General features: G+C 35.0%; 1 protein-coding gene across 1 annotated transcript in view; it reads right to left on the reverse strand.

Moving 5' to 3' along the window:
• Window positions 1-203: 203 nt before the first annotated feature.
• The window catches only part of SHCBP1 (SHC binding and spindle associated 1), a 36,995-nt gene continuing 18,240 nt past the window's right edge, over window positions 204-18,958 (reverse strand). Inside the window, exons 9-13 of the mRNA XM_007122551.4 lie at window positions 18,308-18,439; window positions 17,512-17,630; window positions 3,396-3,482; window positions 2,887-3,028; window positions 204-1,330 (exon numbers count right to left, since the gene is read on the reverse strand). Coding sequence (XP_007122613.2) covers window positions 1,005-1,330; window positions 2,887-3,028; window positions 3,396-3,482; window positions 17,512-17,630; window positions 18,308-18,439 — 806 coding nt within the window. The 3' untranslated portion in view covers window positions 204-1,004. The remainder of the gene's footprint in view (window positions 1,331-2,886; window positions 3,029-3,395; window positions 3,483-17,511; window positions 17,631-18,307; window positions 18,440-18,958) is intronic.

The raw sequence follows: 18,958 nt of genomic DNA on the forward strand, positions 1-18,958 counted from the left end.
TTAAGAAACGACTTGACTGAGGAAAAATCTTAATACTCTCTCTGAAACACTAAAAAGATATCAAAATATTGTATGTATTTCAAAGGATCACACATGCTACACAGGCACTATGGCCCATAATGCAATTGGAAAAATATACCAAGATTCAATTTATTATTTCAACATTATAATTTTAATCAGTAGGAATTTTAATGTCACATATACTTTTTTAAAATATAAATACTTTTAAAAGCTGTATTTTACAATATGATATCAAGAACACAGAGCTGATACAGGTTGTATAGGTAATCATTTTGACTATGTAAGAAATTTGATCAGAATACTGTTGGTGAAAGAAAAGCACCTTCTTTTTAATCATTCATATTCAGCAGTAGTGAAAATGCTCTATGTATGCATTGGCTCTGAATAACACATTTCATTTCTGTTTCAAACCTGCTATGCTATTACTGTTTTGATGATTACATAGTTCAACATAAAAAGGCATTCCCACTCAGATTCTCAATAATAAGCCTGATAAGGGAGATAACCTCCCAATCATAAAAGCTTTTAAGACAAGTATTATGCAAATAAAGCATGGATTACAGACTCACTATAACAGGGATTAAAAAGACAACTATAAGAATACTGCACATTGATGCCTACTGCGTTTTTGTGCACTCATCTTGCATTCCCTGCCTTTTATTCCTCCTCTTTGAAGTGCTAAAGTGTATTTATACTAGAAAGTTATTAATAGACTTAATATGAGAACTATGTGTTTGAAAAAGCAAGACTTTCTAGATAAGAAATCTCCAAATATTTTCTATTTTATGTTTTTATGACCTTCTTTATAGAGAGTGTTTTATGTGCAACACCTGCAGACAGAAATAAATCTATGTTGCACTCAAACCCAATCGAATATATCAGATATAAAATACAGACATAAAGCAAAGTATGATAGCAGCAGTGATTCTTGGGTGCAGCATGTGCAAAATCCAATATCTTGCTATCTATTTACATCACAGTGGTCAAAAGAGAAATGTGCCAAAACTCCCTTTCCCGTTCCACTTGAACTGGTTCCCCACAATTGAAACAAACATCTCCTGTGACATTAAGTTGTCATCAGCTTGTGTGATCCCCAGTTCACTCAACCTTTTCTTCTTCAACTGGCCTTTTTGTGTGGAGGCAGCAACTAGTTCATTTACAATTTCACAATTGCCTTCGACTTGCTCAGAAAGGTCAGCTCTCACGTAAAGCTCCATTTTACCAGTTGCACATTCAATCAGCTCTTCTAGATCCACTCGTTCAGCTACATCTGCCTCTCCACTTGCCTGAACTTTAAATGCTTTATTTTCTGAAGAAACAAACAAATTATAACAAATAGAGTTAAATATACAAACTAACCCAACTAAAACATGTATTTCTACAGTCTCTCAGAGCTTTCAAGTTTTTTCTGTTAAGGATTCCAGCTGTCATCTGACTGGACTTCACAAACTCTCTGCAATAAGTATCTCAACAAGCAGGTGTCTTAGTCTTCAAGGTCTCCTGACCCTAATACAAGATTACCAATTTTGAATTTTCTCTTTTTACCCTAGATCTCATTTACTCAACAGACCCCTCCTGGATATTTACTAAGCCCTGTATTAGAAGCTAGATGCAAAGATAAATAAAACTGCTATTTTCCCTAAAGGAACTCCCAATCTAGCAGCTTTATAAGTGACTGCCTGTGATGGCAGAATTCTAGATGGCCCCGTGATGCAGGGACATCTGCCACTTGGTGTTATTTTCATAACTGTTAAATGGCAAAAGGACCTTGCAGATGTAATTAAGGTTACTAATCAGTTGATAACTCAGGTATATGTAACCTAATCATATGAACCCTTTAATAGCAATGTTTTCCCTGGCTGGATGAAGAAGGGAAAAGCATAAAGAGATTCAGAGTATGAAAAAGATTTGAAGCATGAGAGATTTGTTTTGAGGGAGGTCTTCTGTTACTGAAATGGAGGGGGTTATGGGGCAAGGACCCAAGAGTGGTCCCTATGAGCTGAGAGCAATCCTCAGCCAACAGACAGCAAAAAAAGTGGAGACCTCTGTCTTATGACCTCAAGGAAATTGATTCTGCTAACAACATAAAGGAACTTGGAAGCAGATTCTCACCCCAGAGCTTTCAGATAAGGGCCCCGCCCAGCTGATACCTCTTTCACCCTGTGAGACCCTCAGCAGATAACCCAGCCAAGCTCACCTTAACTTCTGACCTACAGAACTGTGAGGAGAAAAAGAACTACCAGATAGCTGGAGTGGATCCTGAAGGATGACAAGGACTACTCATCATCCTTTAAACTTTCCTCACCTATGCCAGTGCACAATCCTTCTCCATGACTGAGATTTCATAGAAATCTGGGTCATGGCTTGAAATTCATTAACTTCCCACTGTGTTAGATCAGCTTTGCTGCCAAGAAAGACAGCTGAAAGGGAGGTATTTACTTTTACAAATAAAAACTAGAGGTGAACTCCATGATCCCCTCCAGTCAAATGCAGCCTTCAACCTGGCACATTCATTTTTCTGCCTCCATCCTTAACAAATGCCAGCGGAGGCACCATTGCTATCATATGCCCATCCTTATTCTATAAATTTATAGAAAGCCAAGCATGGTAAGAAGGGAACTGCAGGACCACAGAAACCACACATCAAGGCTTTGACCAGCTGACTAGTTGACCTTGAAAGTTTCTTTCACTCCAAGATTCCATAATGTTATAGCTTTATCAAGCTTCTCTATCTCCATGCCTAAGCATATGCTAGTTATCTTTTTTTAAGAGGAGAAGAAGATTAAGATCTTTAATCAGAGTTTAATGCTGAAATACAATAAATTAGGTCTGTTTTTATTTTGAAAATTACTAAATATACCATACCTTCAGTTTCATCTTGGGCATTTTCTTGCAGGTCAGAGAAAATTGTAGGTTTCACCAAGACAACACCATAACCTTCATTATTATGTATGACATTATTCACCATGGTTATTTTGGGAATGTCATAATGTTCATCTAAGAAGTCCTGTGACATTGAAAGCAAATATTTTAAGGAACTGTCACATTCAACACTGCCTGCTTTAAAAATCTCACTTTTTCCAGGCTATTCTAAAAATAAAATAGAAAGCTATGCTTATTAATACGTGGTAGCACAATCTGAGCTCTAAGTGACACAGCTTTCCTTTGTCATTTCTGCAGATCTATAGATAACAAAGTATTCTCACAAGAGACTTTCAACCACCAACTATTGATATTATTAAAATTTACATACTGTTTATGCTTTTCAAAACCAGAGAACAACAGGAACAACATGGGAATTTAATAAAACATAATTATTTCTTAGGTAAAACCATTCTAACCTTTGGAAAGAGGGTGTCTCAGCAGGTGCTCACCTTAATGAGGATCCCTTCCTTGCAGTGATGGATCCCATTGTCACTCAGGGTGCACTTACTCCCAGGATATATTTCTATACCTGCACCCTACAAGTTACATTTTAAGGTAATGACAATCAGTTTAAAATAGGCAAGACTATAAAAGAAGGTTTGTCACTTCTTAGACTTTAATGCAGTGCAAATATAAAGTATTTTATAGAAAGTTTTATTAGGTATTTCTAATCAACATTTCCATTTGCTTCATTTCCAGCAAGTTGTCTATCATTTATTACTTTCAAATACCACACACACACAAAATACCACACACACACACACACACACACACACACACACACACACACACACACCAATGGCTAAGAGTTTCAACACTTGATTACTATTTCACTCTCTTTCATCTGGGACAAATCAGTTTTCTGATTCTGCCAAAAAAAAGTCAGTTAACAATTATGTTGAAAGATACACTTATTAAAAATGACCATTCTCTCAGAAATACTCAGTTAGTTGGAGAACAGTGTTCAAATCTAGTAAAATATTGTTAAGCTGTAGATAGAAATAAGGCCCTATATTTTTAAAAGCACACCAGTTTAAAAATATCCCAACCTAACTTGAAAATCACTTCCATGAATTAAAATAATTAATGGTCCCCACTACTACACACATGTTAAATTAGTAACCAATTCAAGTGTCCTGTTTATACCTACAGAGTAACCAGAACAATCCATGCATGGCCCAATGCTCTCACACTGTCCCTTGGTACCACATGGTATCAACAAAAAAAGTAACAATAATAGGAATGATTTCCTGATGCTATGCTAGGCACTTTAGTAAGTAAAAATGGTTTGACTCAAACCTCTATGATTATTTAAAAATTCATTTTTGGAATAATTTCATACACAATATCCTAGATGAAGAAGAGTTGCTATTAACCATTTATGACACATCTATTGCATGTATGTTGAGTTGTTTTCCTAGGAATGGGAGTGTGCCATGAGAAAACATTTATTATTACTTTCCCCTCTAGGGATTACTAAAACTTATATGTAGTGGGATGGTCACTACACACAAACCTAACTCTCTGTAGAGAGGTCAAAAGATCTGGGAAATGGGCCTTCAGCTAAGATTTTCAGTTTATAGCTATATACAAAAAAAGATTTAGGGGCAATAACATTAAAAATACATACAGAATGAAATAGTTAAAACTAAATATCAAATTATCAGGAATCATGTAAAACTTAGAGAAGAATAACTTAAGCCACAGCCACTTAGTAAATGGGACAATCATGTTCAAAATATGCTATGAAGCTGAACAGATATTCAGTAACTAAAAAGAAACTGAAGAGGCTGCCACTTCTAAGATGATGGTACAAGTAAAAACCATGGACATCATATATAAAACAAACATAAGATGATTGAAAAGGCAGAGCAGCTAGACACCTCAACACCTGAGGAATGACACCAACACATTGGTGCATTTCCTGGGTATTCTTCTTGCCTTATATTCCCAGACATGAAGCTAAAGAAGCTGGCAATCCATAAGTGCCAAACAGACCAGAATGCCTCCCTAAAAGCCTGCTCTCTTTAGCCAAAGGACCAGGCAAGTCTAGAAGGACAGAAAACTTTGAAACAATAACAGTTCTGTTCTATCCAAACACCACAGGAAAAATACTGGCCAACCCCCACCCATGCTGGCAAGTGCCAAGGGGAGCCTAGACTTCCACCCTCTTGAGGCTATGACTAGGCACCCCCACACCCACACTGGGATTTTCAGTTAAGGCCAAGGATTTTCATCCCCACCAGCTAGTAACAAGGCCCTCCCACTTGTGGAGACTACATATGGGACCTGCACTTGTATCCCCAACTGATAATAACAAGGTGCCACACCCCTTCCCTACTGCAGTGGTGTCAGAGCAGGCCCAGTGGAGGGTGTAAGACTGTCACCATTGCCAGTATTAACAAGACCACTGCCATGTGCCAGAGCATCTGTGGAGACATGTAAGAAGCTGGAATTCTCACCCCCACCCAGCAGTAAGAAAGAGCTTCCCCACTCAACTTGGATGTCAATGGAGGCCAAATGGGGAACTTGGACTTCTACCTCCACCTGGCAGTAACAAGGGTAAGAGAAACCCAGCTAAAACAGAAGATGCGGATTCTCATAGTACAGTATAAAACGTCCAGGTTTCAGTGGAAAATCACTTCTCATACCAAGTGCCAAGAAGATGTCAAACTTCATAAGATAATCAGTAAAACCCAAAACCAAGATGTCAGAGATGATGGAATTAGCTAACAAGGATTTTAAAGCAGCCAATTGCTTTAATGAGCAATTATGAATATAGTTAAATGAAAAATATCAAGAGCAGGCTGAATAAGAAAATAGAAAGTCTCATCAAAGAAACAGAAGATAAAAGAACCAAATGGAAATTTCAGAACTGAGAAATACCATAACTGAAATAAAAAGCTCAGTGGATGGGCACAACAGCAGAAGGGTAAGAACAGAGGAAAGAATCAGTGAAACAGAAGACAGAACAATAGAAATTATCCAGTCTGAACAACAGAGAGAAAACAGTCTGAAAAAGAAAAGTGAACAGAACCTCAGGGACCTATGGGACAATAACAAAAGATCCAAAATTTGTGTCATCAGAGTCCTAGAAGAAGAGAGGAAGGGTGAAGGTAAAAAAAATTCAAAGAAGAAATAGCTAAAAATTCCCAAATTTGGCAAGAGACATTAAGCCTACAGACTCAAGAAGCTGAGAAAACCCCAAATGGGATAAGCTCAAAGAAATCCATTTCAAGATACATCATAATTAAACATAACACTGTCTAATGTGGTCTAATGTGTCTAGAAGTTTGAAAAGGAAATATTGAAGATAATTATATTACAGATAGGGGATGGTAAAGAGACGTTAAGGGAGGTAAAGTTTCTAAACTTCACTCAAACTGGTGAAATAACATCAGTAAACTGTGGTAAGTTATGTACATATAATGGAATACATAGAGCAACCACTTAAAAAAAACTATACAAAGAGATATACTCAAAAACAAATGGAATTCTAAAAAATGTTCAGGTAACCCACAGGATGGCAAAAAAATTAAAATGAAAAAACAGAATAGAAAACAAAAAATAAAATGTTAGAATAAAGACTTAACATCAATAATTACACTAAATGTAAGTGGTCTAAATACACCAATTAAATGACAAAGACTGGCAAAGTGGATTAAAAAACAAGATCCAACTATATGCTGTCTACAATTCACTTCAAACAGAACAATAAAGACAGGATGAAAATAAAAGTATGGAAAAAGATATACCATGCAGGGACTTTCCTGCTGGTCCAGTGGGTAAGATTTCACCTTCCAATGCAGGGGGTGCGGGTTTGATCCCTGGTCGGGGAGCTAAGATCCCACATGCCTCGCGGCCAAAAATCCAAAACATAAAATAGAAGCAGTATTGTAACAAATTCAATAAAGACTTAAAAAATGATCCACATCAAAAAAATCTTGAAAAAAAAAAGATATACCATGCAAACTTTAATCAAAGGAAAGAAGATGTGGCTCTATTAATATAAGATAAAGTAGAATTCAAAGCAAAAAAATTACCAAAGATAGACACTAACATTATATAATGATAAATAGGTTGGTTCACCAAAAAAAAAAAAAAAACAGCAATCCTAAATGGGTATTCACCAAATAACAGAACTACAAAATATGTGTAGCAAAAACTAATAGGACTGAAAGGAGAAAGACAAATCCTCAATTATAGTAAGAGACTTTAACAATCCATCTCTCAAAAATTGAAACAACTAGACAGAAAATCAGAAAGATATAGAAGAACTCAAAAACATTATCAACCAACCCGATCTAGTTGACATTTATACTCAATGACAGCAAAATATACATTTCCTTTCAAGGGCCTATGGAACATATACCAAGACAGACCGTATCCTGGGCCATCAAAACAAACCTCAACAAAATTTTAAAAATTGAAGTCATACAGTGTGTTTTCTGACCACAATGGAATCAAACTAGAAATCAACAACAAAAGATAATAGTAAAACCCCAAATACTTGGAAACAAAATAGCACACTTCTAAATACTGCATGGGTCAAAAATGAAAATACAACCTATCAAAATTTGCTAAATCAGTGCCAAGAGGGAAATTTATAGCATTAAAAGCATACATCCAAAAAGAGAAAAGTCTCAAATCAACAATCTAAGCTCTCACCCAAAGAACCTAGAAAAAGAGCAAAATAAACCCAGTGTAAACAGAAGGAAGGAAATAATAAGGACAAGAGCAAAAATAAATAAAATTGAAAACAGAATAGTGAAAAATCAATGAAACAGAATTGGCACTTTGAAAAAAAAAATCAATGAAATTGACAAACCTCCAGCAAGATTCACAAAGAATAAAGGAAAAAACTACTAATATCAAGAATGAAACAGGGGATATCACCACAGGCCCTGCAAACATCTAAAGAATCAGGGAACACCACAAACAACTCTATACATTTGACAACTTAGAAGAAGAAATGGTCCACCTGAATCCCCAGGCTAGTGTGAGGCCTAACAGGACGGGGGGCGGGGTGTGCAAGCAACACCCCTGCATGCAACATGGTGCATGTAGCAGGTGTGCCAGGAGCCTGCTGCCATCACTGTCAAATAGGAAAGCCCTTCACCACCGAATGGGTCCTGGTCACAGGGCCTCTATACCCTATGAGTGTATCCATTAATTCACCCAACATGAAATAAGTCATTGAATAGACCTATAATTATTAAGGAAATTTAATTCATAATTTTTAAACTCCCAAAAAAGAAATCTCCAGGCCCAGATGATTTCACCGGAGAAATCTACCAAACGCTTAAAGAAGAATTAACACCAATTCTATTCAATCACTTCCAGAAAACAGAAGAGGGAATACTTTCAAATTCATTTCATGAAGCTAGCATTACTCTGATAACAAAACCAGACAAAGACAATACAAATAAGGAAAACTTCAGACCAATATCTCTCATGAATATAGACATATAAATTCCTAAGAAAATATTAGCAAATACAATTCAGCAATATATAAAGAATTACATACTATGACCAAGTGAGGCTTATTCCAGGGATGCAAGGATGGTTCAAAATTTGAAAATCAATCACTTGTAATCCAGCAAAAATTGATGCAGGAAAAAAGCATTTGACAAAAGCCAAAACAAATTTATTACAAAAATTCTCAGAAAACAGAAATAAAGGAGAACTTCCTTAATTTGATAAAGAATATTTACAAAAAACCTAGTTAACCTTACACCGGTGGCAAATATGGCAAAGTAGGAAGACTGAGAACCTCTCCCAACAGGCACACCAAAATTAAACTATTTACCAGAGTGACTATCAATGAGAACAACCTGATGACTAGCAGAAAATATTTCCCACAATTAAAGTTATAAAGAAGGAACTGCAATGAGACAGATAGGAGGGGCAGAGACCCAGTACAGTCAAGACCTACACCCCCAGGGTAGGCAATCCACAAACAGGAATTAGGCAAAATGAGGTGAGAGAGGATCATGTTCCAACAGAAGGAACAAGATAAAAACCCCACAAGAACTAAGTGAAGTGAAGACAGACAATCCACCTGATAAAGAGTTCAAGGTAATGCTCAAAAGATGATCAAAGAACTCTGGAGAAACCTGGATGAACATAAAGAGAAGTTTAACAAAGACTTAGAAAATATAAAGAAGAACCAAACAGAGATGAAATACAATAATTGAAATGAAAAATACACTAGAAGAAATCAATAGTAGATTAACTGATACAGAGGAACAAATCAGCTAGCTGGAAGACAGAGAGGTAGAAATCACTGAAGCTGAACACAGAAAAAGAATAAAAAGAAATGAGGACAGTTTAAGTGGCCTGTAGGACAACATTCACATTATAAGAATCCCAGAAGGAGAACACAGAGAGAAAGGCGTAGAGAACATACTTGAAGACATAAAAGCTGAAAACTTCCCTAAGCTGGGAAACAGAAATCCAGGTCCAGGAAGCAAAGAGAGTCCCAAATAGGATCAAACCAAAGAGGGACCATATCAAGACACATTATATTTAAAATGACAAAAATTAAAGATAAAGAAAATATTAAAAACAGCAAGGGAAAAGCATCAAGTTATGTACAAGGGAATGCCCATAAGGCTATCAGCTGGCTTTTCAGCAGAAACTCTGAAAGCCAAAGGGTACAATATATTTAAAGTGATAAAAGGGAAAAACATAAAATCAAGAATACTCCACCCGTGCAAAATAATCTGAAAAAATATACAGATGTAAAACTGAATCATTTTGCTATATAGCTGAAACTAACAAGATATCATATATCAACTATACTTCAATAATCAAAGAAGAAGAAATCCCGATATCAGACACCAGCTAATGAAAGGCCAGCATACTTCATGGTCCACCCAAAAAAAGAGAAAGGCAACAGGCATGGCCAGGGACAGATCAAGACACTCCTGGACTGGAACGTGGTGGGAAGGAAGACATCCTGTAGGGACAGTGAAGATAGAGAGGGTCAAGGAGAAAGTTGGAGCCCAAAGGATGCTTCCCACCATCCTGGCTACATCATTCCCTTCTTACTGAGATAAACTCACATACCATGCAATTCACCCACTTAAGTTTAATGTACCATTCAATGGTTTTTAGTATATTCACAGAGTTGTGTAACCATTACCACAGTCAATGTTAAAACATTTTCATCACCTTAGAAAGAGACCCTGCATCCTTCAGTTATTACCCCAATCCCCTCTTCCCCACCTTCCTCCCAGCCCTAGGCAATCAATACTGTATCTTCTATCCATATAGATGTGGCTGTCCTGGACATTGCACATAAAATGAATTATACAATATGTTGGGGAAAAAAAAAAGGATACTTTATCCGGCAAGGCTTTCATTCAGATTTGATGGAGAGATCAAAAGTTTTATAGACAGCAAAAGCTAAAAGCATTCAGCACCACCAAGCCAGCTTTGCAAGAAATGTCAAAGGGAATTCTCTAAGCAAAAAAGAAAAGGCCACAACTAGAAACATGAAAATTATGAAAGGAAAAAGCTCATTGATAAAGGTAATTATACAGTAAAGGTAGTAAATCAACCATGTACAAAGCTAGTAGGAAGATTAAAAGAAAAACATAGTAAAATCATCTATATCTGCAATAAGTAGTTAAGGGATATATAAAACAAAAAGATGTAAAATATGATGTCAAAAAAACAGTAACTGTAGGGGGAAGGGAGTAAAACTGCAGGGTTGTTAAAATGTGTTTGAAATTCAGAGATCAGCAACTTAAAATAATCACATATACATAAAGATTGCTATATGTAAATCTCATGATAACCACAAATCAAAAATCTATAATAGATACACACACAAAAAGGAGAAAGGAATCCAAACATAACACTAAAGATAGTCATCAAATCACAAGGGAAGAGAACTAAAGAAAAGAAAGGAACAATAAAGAACTGCAAAAACACCCCCAAACAACTAACAAAATGACAATAAGTACATATCTATCAATAACTACTTTAAATGTAAATGGACTAAACATTCCAATTAAAAGACACAGAGTGGTTGAATGGATACAAAAACAAGGCCCGTATATATACTGCCTATAAGAAACTCACTTCAGATCTAAAGACACACAGACTGAAAGTGAGGGAATGAAAAAAGGTACTCCATGCAAATGTAAATGAAAAGAAAGCTGGGATAGCAATACTTATATCAGACAAAATAGACTTTAAAACAAAAACTGTAACAAGAGACAACAAAGGACATTATATAAAGATAAAGGGACAGATCCAACAAGGAGATATTTCAATTGTAAATATGTATGCACTGACACATTTGGAGAATTTAAAGTAAGAAACTGACAGTAACACAATAATAGTAGGGTACTTAACACCCCATCAATGGATACATCATCCAGACAAAATCAATAAGGAAACACTGGTCAGATGGACTTAATAGATACATAGAGAACATTCCATACAAAAGCAGGAGAAAACACATTCTTTTCAACTGCACATGGACAATTCTACAGGCCACAAAACAAATCTCAAAAATTTAGAAGACTGAAATCCTATCAAGCATCTTTTATGATCACAATGGTATGAGACTAGACATCAACTACAAGAAAAAAAATGCAAAAAACACAAACATGTAGAGGCTAAACAATATGCTACTAAACAAACAATGAGTCACTGAAGAAATCAAAGAAATTTAAAAAATACCTGGAGACAGATGAAAATAGAAACACAATGATCCAAAATCTATGGGATGCAGCAAAAACAATTCCAAGAGGGAAGTTTATAGTGACACAAACCTACCTCAGAAAACAAGAAAAAATCTCAAATAAACAATAACCTTAAACCTAAAGGAACTAGAAAAAGAACAAACAAAATTCAAAGTTAGGACAAGGAAATAAATAATAAAGATCAGAGCACAAATAAATGAAATAGAGACTAAAAAGCAATAGAAAAGATCAATGAAATTAAGAGCTAGTTTGTTGAAAAGATAAACCAAACTGATGAACCTTTAGCCAGACTCACAAAGAAAAAAGAAAGCCCAAATAAAATCAGAAATGAAAGAGGACAAGTTACAACTGACACCACAGAAATACAAAGGACCACATAAGACTATAAGGAACAATTATATGGCAATAAGATAGACAACCTAGAAGAAATGTATAAATCCCTAGAAATGTACAATCTCCCAAGACCAAATCAGGAATAAATAGAAAATATGAATAGATCAATTACCAGTAATGAAATTGAATCAGTAATAAAAGAGCTCCCAACAAACGAAAGTCCAGGACCAGACAGCTTCACAGGTGAATTCTACCAAACATTTAAAGAAGAGTTAACACCTATCCTTCCTAAACTATCCCCAAAAATTGAAGAGGCACACTCAGAAACTCATTCTATGAGGCCAGCATCACCTTGATATCAGAATCAGAAAAAGACACAACAAAAAAACAAAAAAAATTACAGGCCAATATTCTTGATAGTCATAGATCCAAAAATCCTCAACAAAATATTAGCAAACAGAATCCAATGATACATTAAAAGGATCATACACCATGATTAAGTGGGATTAATCTCAGGGATACAAGGATGGTTCAATATCCACAAATTAATCAATGTGATACAACACATTAACAAATGAAAGAATAAAAAATCATTTGATCATCTCAGTTGATGCAGAGAAAACTTTGGACAAAATTCAATATCCATTTATGATAAAAAACTCTCAACAAAATGTCCATTGGTGGAATATACCTTAATATAATGAATGACATATATAGCAAGCCCACAGCTAACACCATACTCAGTGGTGGAAAGCTGAAAGCATTTTCTCTAAGATCAGGAAAACATGACAAGGATGCCCACTCTTGCCATTTTTATTCATCATAGTATTGAAAGTCTTAGCCCCAGCAATCAAAGAAGAAGTAAAAGCATCACTGTTTTCAGATGACATGATACTATCCATAGAAAATCCTAAAGATGCCACCAAAAAACTACTAGAACTCATCAATGAATATGGTAAAATTGCAGGATACAAAATTAACATACAGAAATCTGTTACATTTCCATACATTAACAACTATCAGAAAGAGAAATTAAGAAAACTATCCCATTTACAATCACATCAAAAAGAATACCTAGGAATAAATCTAACTAAGGAGGTAAAAGACCTATATTTATGGGACTTCCCTGGCGGTATAGAAAATCCTAAAGATGCCACCAAAAAACTACTAGAACTCATCAATGAATATGGTAAAATTGCAGGATACAAAATTAACATACAGAAATCTGTTACATTTCCATACATTAACAACTATCAGAAAGAGAAATTAAGAAGCATACCACAAAAAAAAAAAAAACAAAAAGAATACCTAGGAATAAATCTAACTAAGGAGGTAAAAGACCTATATTTATGGGACTTCCCTGGCGGTCCAGTGGTCAAGACTCCACACTTCCACTGCAGGGGGCGTGGATTCAATCCCTGGTCAGGGAACTAAGATCCTGCATGATGTATGGTGCAGCCAAAAAAAAAAAAAAAAAAGACCTATACTTAGAAAACTTAAAAAACTGATAAAAGAAATTGAAGATGACACAAACAGGTGGAAAGATATACTGTGCTCATGGACTGGAAGAATACTGTTAAAATGATCATACTACTCAAGGCACTCTACAGATTCAAAGCAATTCCTATCAAAATACCAATGGCGTTTTCCACAGAACTAGAATAATTCTAAAATTTGTATGGAAAAACAAAGGACCCCAAATAACCAAAATAATCTTGAGAAAGAACAACAAAACAAGAGGTATCATGCTCCCTGACCTCAAACTACACTACAAAGTTATAGTAATCAAAACAGTATGGTACTGGCACAACAGACACATAGATCAATGGTACAAATAGAGAGACCATAAATGAACCCCACCATCTGGACAATTAATCTACAATAAAAAGAGGCAAGAATATACAATGGAGAAAAGACAGCCTCTTTAACAGATGGTGTTGGGAAAACTGGACAGCTACACACAAAAGAATCAAACTAGACTATTTCTGGAAGAAAACAATGCCAGTGCCCTCTTTTACATTGGTCTGAGCAATATTTTTTAGATATGTCTCCTTAGGCAAGGGAAACAAAAGCAAAAATAAAGAAATGGGACTACATCAAAATAAAAAGCTTTTGCATAGCAAAGGAAATTATCAAGAAAACAAAAAGGCTGTCTACTGAATGGGAGAAGATATTTGCTAACAATATATCAGATAAGGGGTTAATATCTAAAATATACAAATAACTCATACAGCTTAACATAAAAACAAAACAAAACAACCGGATTAAAAAATGGATCCTAATAGACATTTTACCAAAGAAGACATAGAGATGGTCAACATGCACATGAAATGGTGCTCAGCATAACTAATCATCAGGGAAATGCAAATCAAAATCACAATGAGATATCCCCTCACACCTGTTAGAATGGCTATGATCAAAAAGACAATAAGCAGTAAGGATGCAAGGATGTGGAGAAAGGAAATCGTAGTACACTGTTGGTAGGAATGTAAATTGGTGCAGTCACTATGGAAAACAGTAAGGAGAGTCCTCTATAAATTAAAAACAGAATTACCATACAATCCAGCAATTCCACACCTGGGTATTTATATGAGAATACGAAAACACTAATTCAAAAAAATATACATCCTCAAAAAGATGTATGTTTGTTGCAGCATTATTTACAATAGCCAAGATATGGAAGCAACCTAAGTGCCCAACAACAGATGAATGGATAAAGAAGATGTAGTGTCACACTCACTCACACACACACACACACACACGCACGCACATACACAAATGGAATATTACTCAGCCATAAAAAAGAATGCCATTTGCGACAACTAAGATGGACCTAGACAGTATTATGCAAAATGAAATAAGTTAGACAAAGACAAATAGTGTATGATTTCACTTATATGTGGAATCTAAAAAACAAAACAAACGAACAAACAAAACAGAAACAAAGTCATATATGCAGAGAACAAACAGGTGGTTGCCAGAGGGAAGAGCGGATGGGGAATTTTAAAAAAGTTAATGATGTGAGGTAATGAATGCCTGACTGTGATGATCATTTCATAATGTATATTTATATGAAACCATCACATTGGACACCTTAAATATATAAAATTTCTGTCAAATACACCTCAATAAAGCTGAAAAAGGATTTTTTTTTAATTCTTAAAAAAGCAAAAAACACCTTATACTTAACGGTACAATACTGAATACAGTCCCCCAATATCAAGACCAAGGTAAGGATATCTACTCTCACCACTCTTATTCAACATAACGCTGGAAGTTCTAGTCAGTGCCATAAGGCAAGAAAAGGAAACCAAAGGCAAACAGACTGGAAAGGAAGAAATAAACTGTCTCTATTTGTAGATGACATGACTGTCTACATAGAAAAATCCCATGAAATCTATGAAAACACTCCTAGAACTAATAAGAAGGTTCAGCAAGGTCACAGGATATAAACAAACATACAAAAATCAATTGTATCTCAATATACTAGCAATAAGCACAATAAATTAAAAATACAATATCACTTACAATGAAATGTTTAGGTACAAATCTATAAAAACATATACAAGACTTGTATGTTGAAACTACACAATGCTGATGAAAGAAATCAAAGATCTAAATAAATGGAGAGACATACCATGTTCACACATCAGAAGACTCAACGTAGAAAAGATGTCTATTCTCCCCAAATTGATATATAGGTTTATTGAAAGTCCTATTAAAATCTTAGCAAGACTTTTTGTAGATACGAACAAGATATTTCTAGAATTTATATTGAAAGGCAAAGGAACTAGAATAGCTGAAACAATGTTTAAAAAAAGACAAGTGAGAGTGGGAGGAATTATTCTACCAGAGAACCCAGAAATTAGCCCACAAAAACATACCCATATTATTTTTGATAAAAATACAAAACCAATTTATTTAAGGATAGACTTTTCAAGAAATGGTGCAGTTACCACTGGACATCCATAAGCAAATAAATGAACTTTGACCTAAAACTCACCTTATACCAAAATTAACTCAGAAATGGTTCATGACCTTAAATGTAAAATGTAAACTATAAAATTGAAAAAAAAAAAAAAAAAAAAGGAGAAAATCTTTGCACCCCAGGGCTAGACAAAGAGTTCTTACACATAAAAGGAAAAATTGATAAATTCAACTTCATCAAATTTTAAAACTTTGCTCTGCAAAAGCCCATGTGAAAATTATTAAAAAACAAGCTACAAACTAGCATAGATATCTGTAAATGACATACCCAACTGGGGCTTCATATCTAGAATTTATAAAGAACTCTTAAAACTCTATAGTAAAAAAGAACAAACAATCCAATTAGAAAATGGACAAAAGTCATGAATACACATTTCACTGAAGATAAGGATGGCAAATAAGCATATGAAAAATATTCTACATCATTAACCACTAGGGAAATGCAAATTAAAACCACACACCTATCAGAATGGCTAAAATTAAATAGTGAAAAAACCAAGTGCTGCTTAGGATATGGAGAAACTGGATCACTCAAACATTGCTAGTGGGAATGTAAACTGGTGCAACTACTCTGGAAAAGTTTGGCAGTTTCTTAAAGAAAGTAAGCATGCAGCTAACCACATGCCCTGCAACTGCACTCCTAGGTATTTACCCCAGAGAAATGAAAACGATGTTTGCACAAAAACCTGTACACCAATGTTTATAGCAGCTTTATTTACAAGAGCCAAAAACTGGAAACAACCCAGATGTCCTTCAACAAGTGAACAGTTAAACTGTGGAACAATGATACATGGAATACTACTTAGCAATAAAAAAGAACCTATTGGTACATGCAACAACCTGGGTGAAGCTCCAGAGAACTGTGCTGAGTGAAAAAAGCCAGTTCCAAAGGTTGCATATTGTATGATTCTATTTATATAACATTCTTGAAATGATGAAATAACAGAAATGGAGAACAGATTAGCGTTTGCCTGTGATTAATGAGAAGGTCGGAAGGAGAGGCACCTAGATATGGCTTTAAAGGGCAACATGGAGGATCCTTGTAGTGATGGAAATATTCAACTTGACTGAATCAATCTTATCCAGGTTGTGATGCTGTACTATAGTTTTGGAAGATGTTACAATTAGAGGAAACTGGTAAAGGATACACATACAGACTACCTCTGTATTACTTCTTACAACAGAATGTGAATCTACAATCTCAAAATAAAAATTTAATTTAAAAAAATCAACCCAGCCTCAGTTGCTACAACATCACTTACATAGCTACAACTTAAAGGGTCTAACCTCTTTTAAAGGTATGACAGAGAAACTGTGAGATTTATTATTTTCTTCCTAATCTGTTTTGAAAATGCTAAATAAGAAGAACCTTATACAATTGAGTCTGGCTGACTTAGTACATGGAAGTGTCTGAACTTCTTTGAAGAAAGAGAACAGGAGTATGCATTTACATCTTGTCCCAGGACATTTTATTTACTTATTTAGAACTTAAACCTAAACTACTTCCCATAAGAGATTATCATACCTTGGCACCATATAAATCTGAGTTCTTCATTAAAAATTCTGCTGATGTTCGTACTGTGACTCCCGTAGTTTCACACTGCAATACACAGTTTTCCAATGTAGTCTTGCCACGGTGAATAACTATGATGAAAACATGCAATCAAATACTTTAAGAAGTAATGTGTCTTTTCCAATATTAGAAATGGCCTAGAGCTGATATTAGATACAGTCTAAGTATTTCTCATTTAAACTCTGTTACTGGAATTATGAATTCATAATTTATAAAACAATGACTATTTTGATTTATTTTCTATTGATAAAATCTAAAAGCAGCATTCTTAAAAAAGAATGACTTGCCCTCAGAAATGCAAAATCAAGTTAAAAAGCACTTCTCATTACAAAAAAAATATCAGAAAGTAACTTTCATGACTATCTTAGAAGAGAGAAGAAAAGGAGGCCCAATTCAAAATAAGGGATACAAATCCCAGGAAATAAATATTATCACAATGTGAAGATGGCTGGTTTGAGACCAGGGCTAAATCAAATACAAAGAACACAGATCACAATACCGGAATGTTTTAAAAGAAAAAAAATGATCACACAGAAACAAATATTAAACTAACAAATTTTCAAGAATACATTGAACTGTTTTTCACTTTACAATAAGCTTCCTCAGTTGTCAAGCTATGTACATAAATAATTAATCAGGCTTGCATACTACTCAAGAGTGGTATTTTATTAAATTCTATCTTCCAGGGAAAGCACAGTTTTCCTTCAAAGTCTGGAACAAATAATAAATGAAATATTCAGATATTTACTTAAGATTCCTTCCACGGCACCATGCTGAACAAATTTTATGCTTGAGATTTTAATATCCGCACCCGTACAATCCACAAAAGTGTCTCCTTTGCCTCTCTTTTCTATCACAATATCATCTGGTAGACCATACCCTAAGGAAGAGAGCAAGAACATTTAAGATAGGTGAGGGGAAATGTCTAAACACAAAATTTCTATGATAGATTCCTCTATTTCAAATGACTCCAAATGATATCTGAGACCAGTTAACCCAGTTTCATTTAAATAAAATCTAATTATCTCTCCACATATCTTGCTTAATATTTACCAAGGTATACAATTTTTAACAACAACAACTCCTCAATTTGCCTGCATATCAGGAAGACTACGCCCTATCAACCATCTCATACCAGTTTCAACACTAAAGTCTCTTACAAAACTGCTATTAAAAAAAATAGTAACAGAATGGCCATCACCAAAAAATCTACAATAAATGTTGGAGAGGGTGTGGAGAAAAGGGAAACCTCTTGCACTGCTGGTGGGAATGTAAATTGATACAGCCACTATGGAGAACAGTATGGAGGTTCCTTAAAAAACTAAAAATAGAACTACCATATGACCCAGCAATCCCACTAGTGGGCATATACCCTGAGAAAACCATAATTCAAAAAGAG

This window comes from Physeter macrocephalus, chromosome 17, assembly GCF_002837175.3.
Source record: "Physeter macrocephalus isolate SW-GA chromosome 17, ASM283717v5, whole genome shotgun sequence".
In the NCBI taxonomy this organism is placed as follows: Eukaryota; Metazoa; Chordata; class Mammalia; order Artiodactyla; family Physeteridae; genus Physeter; species Physeter macrocephalus.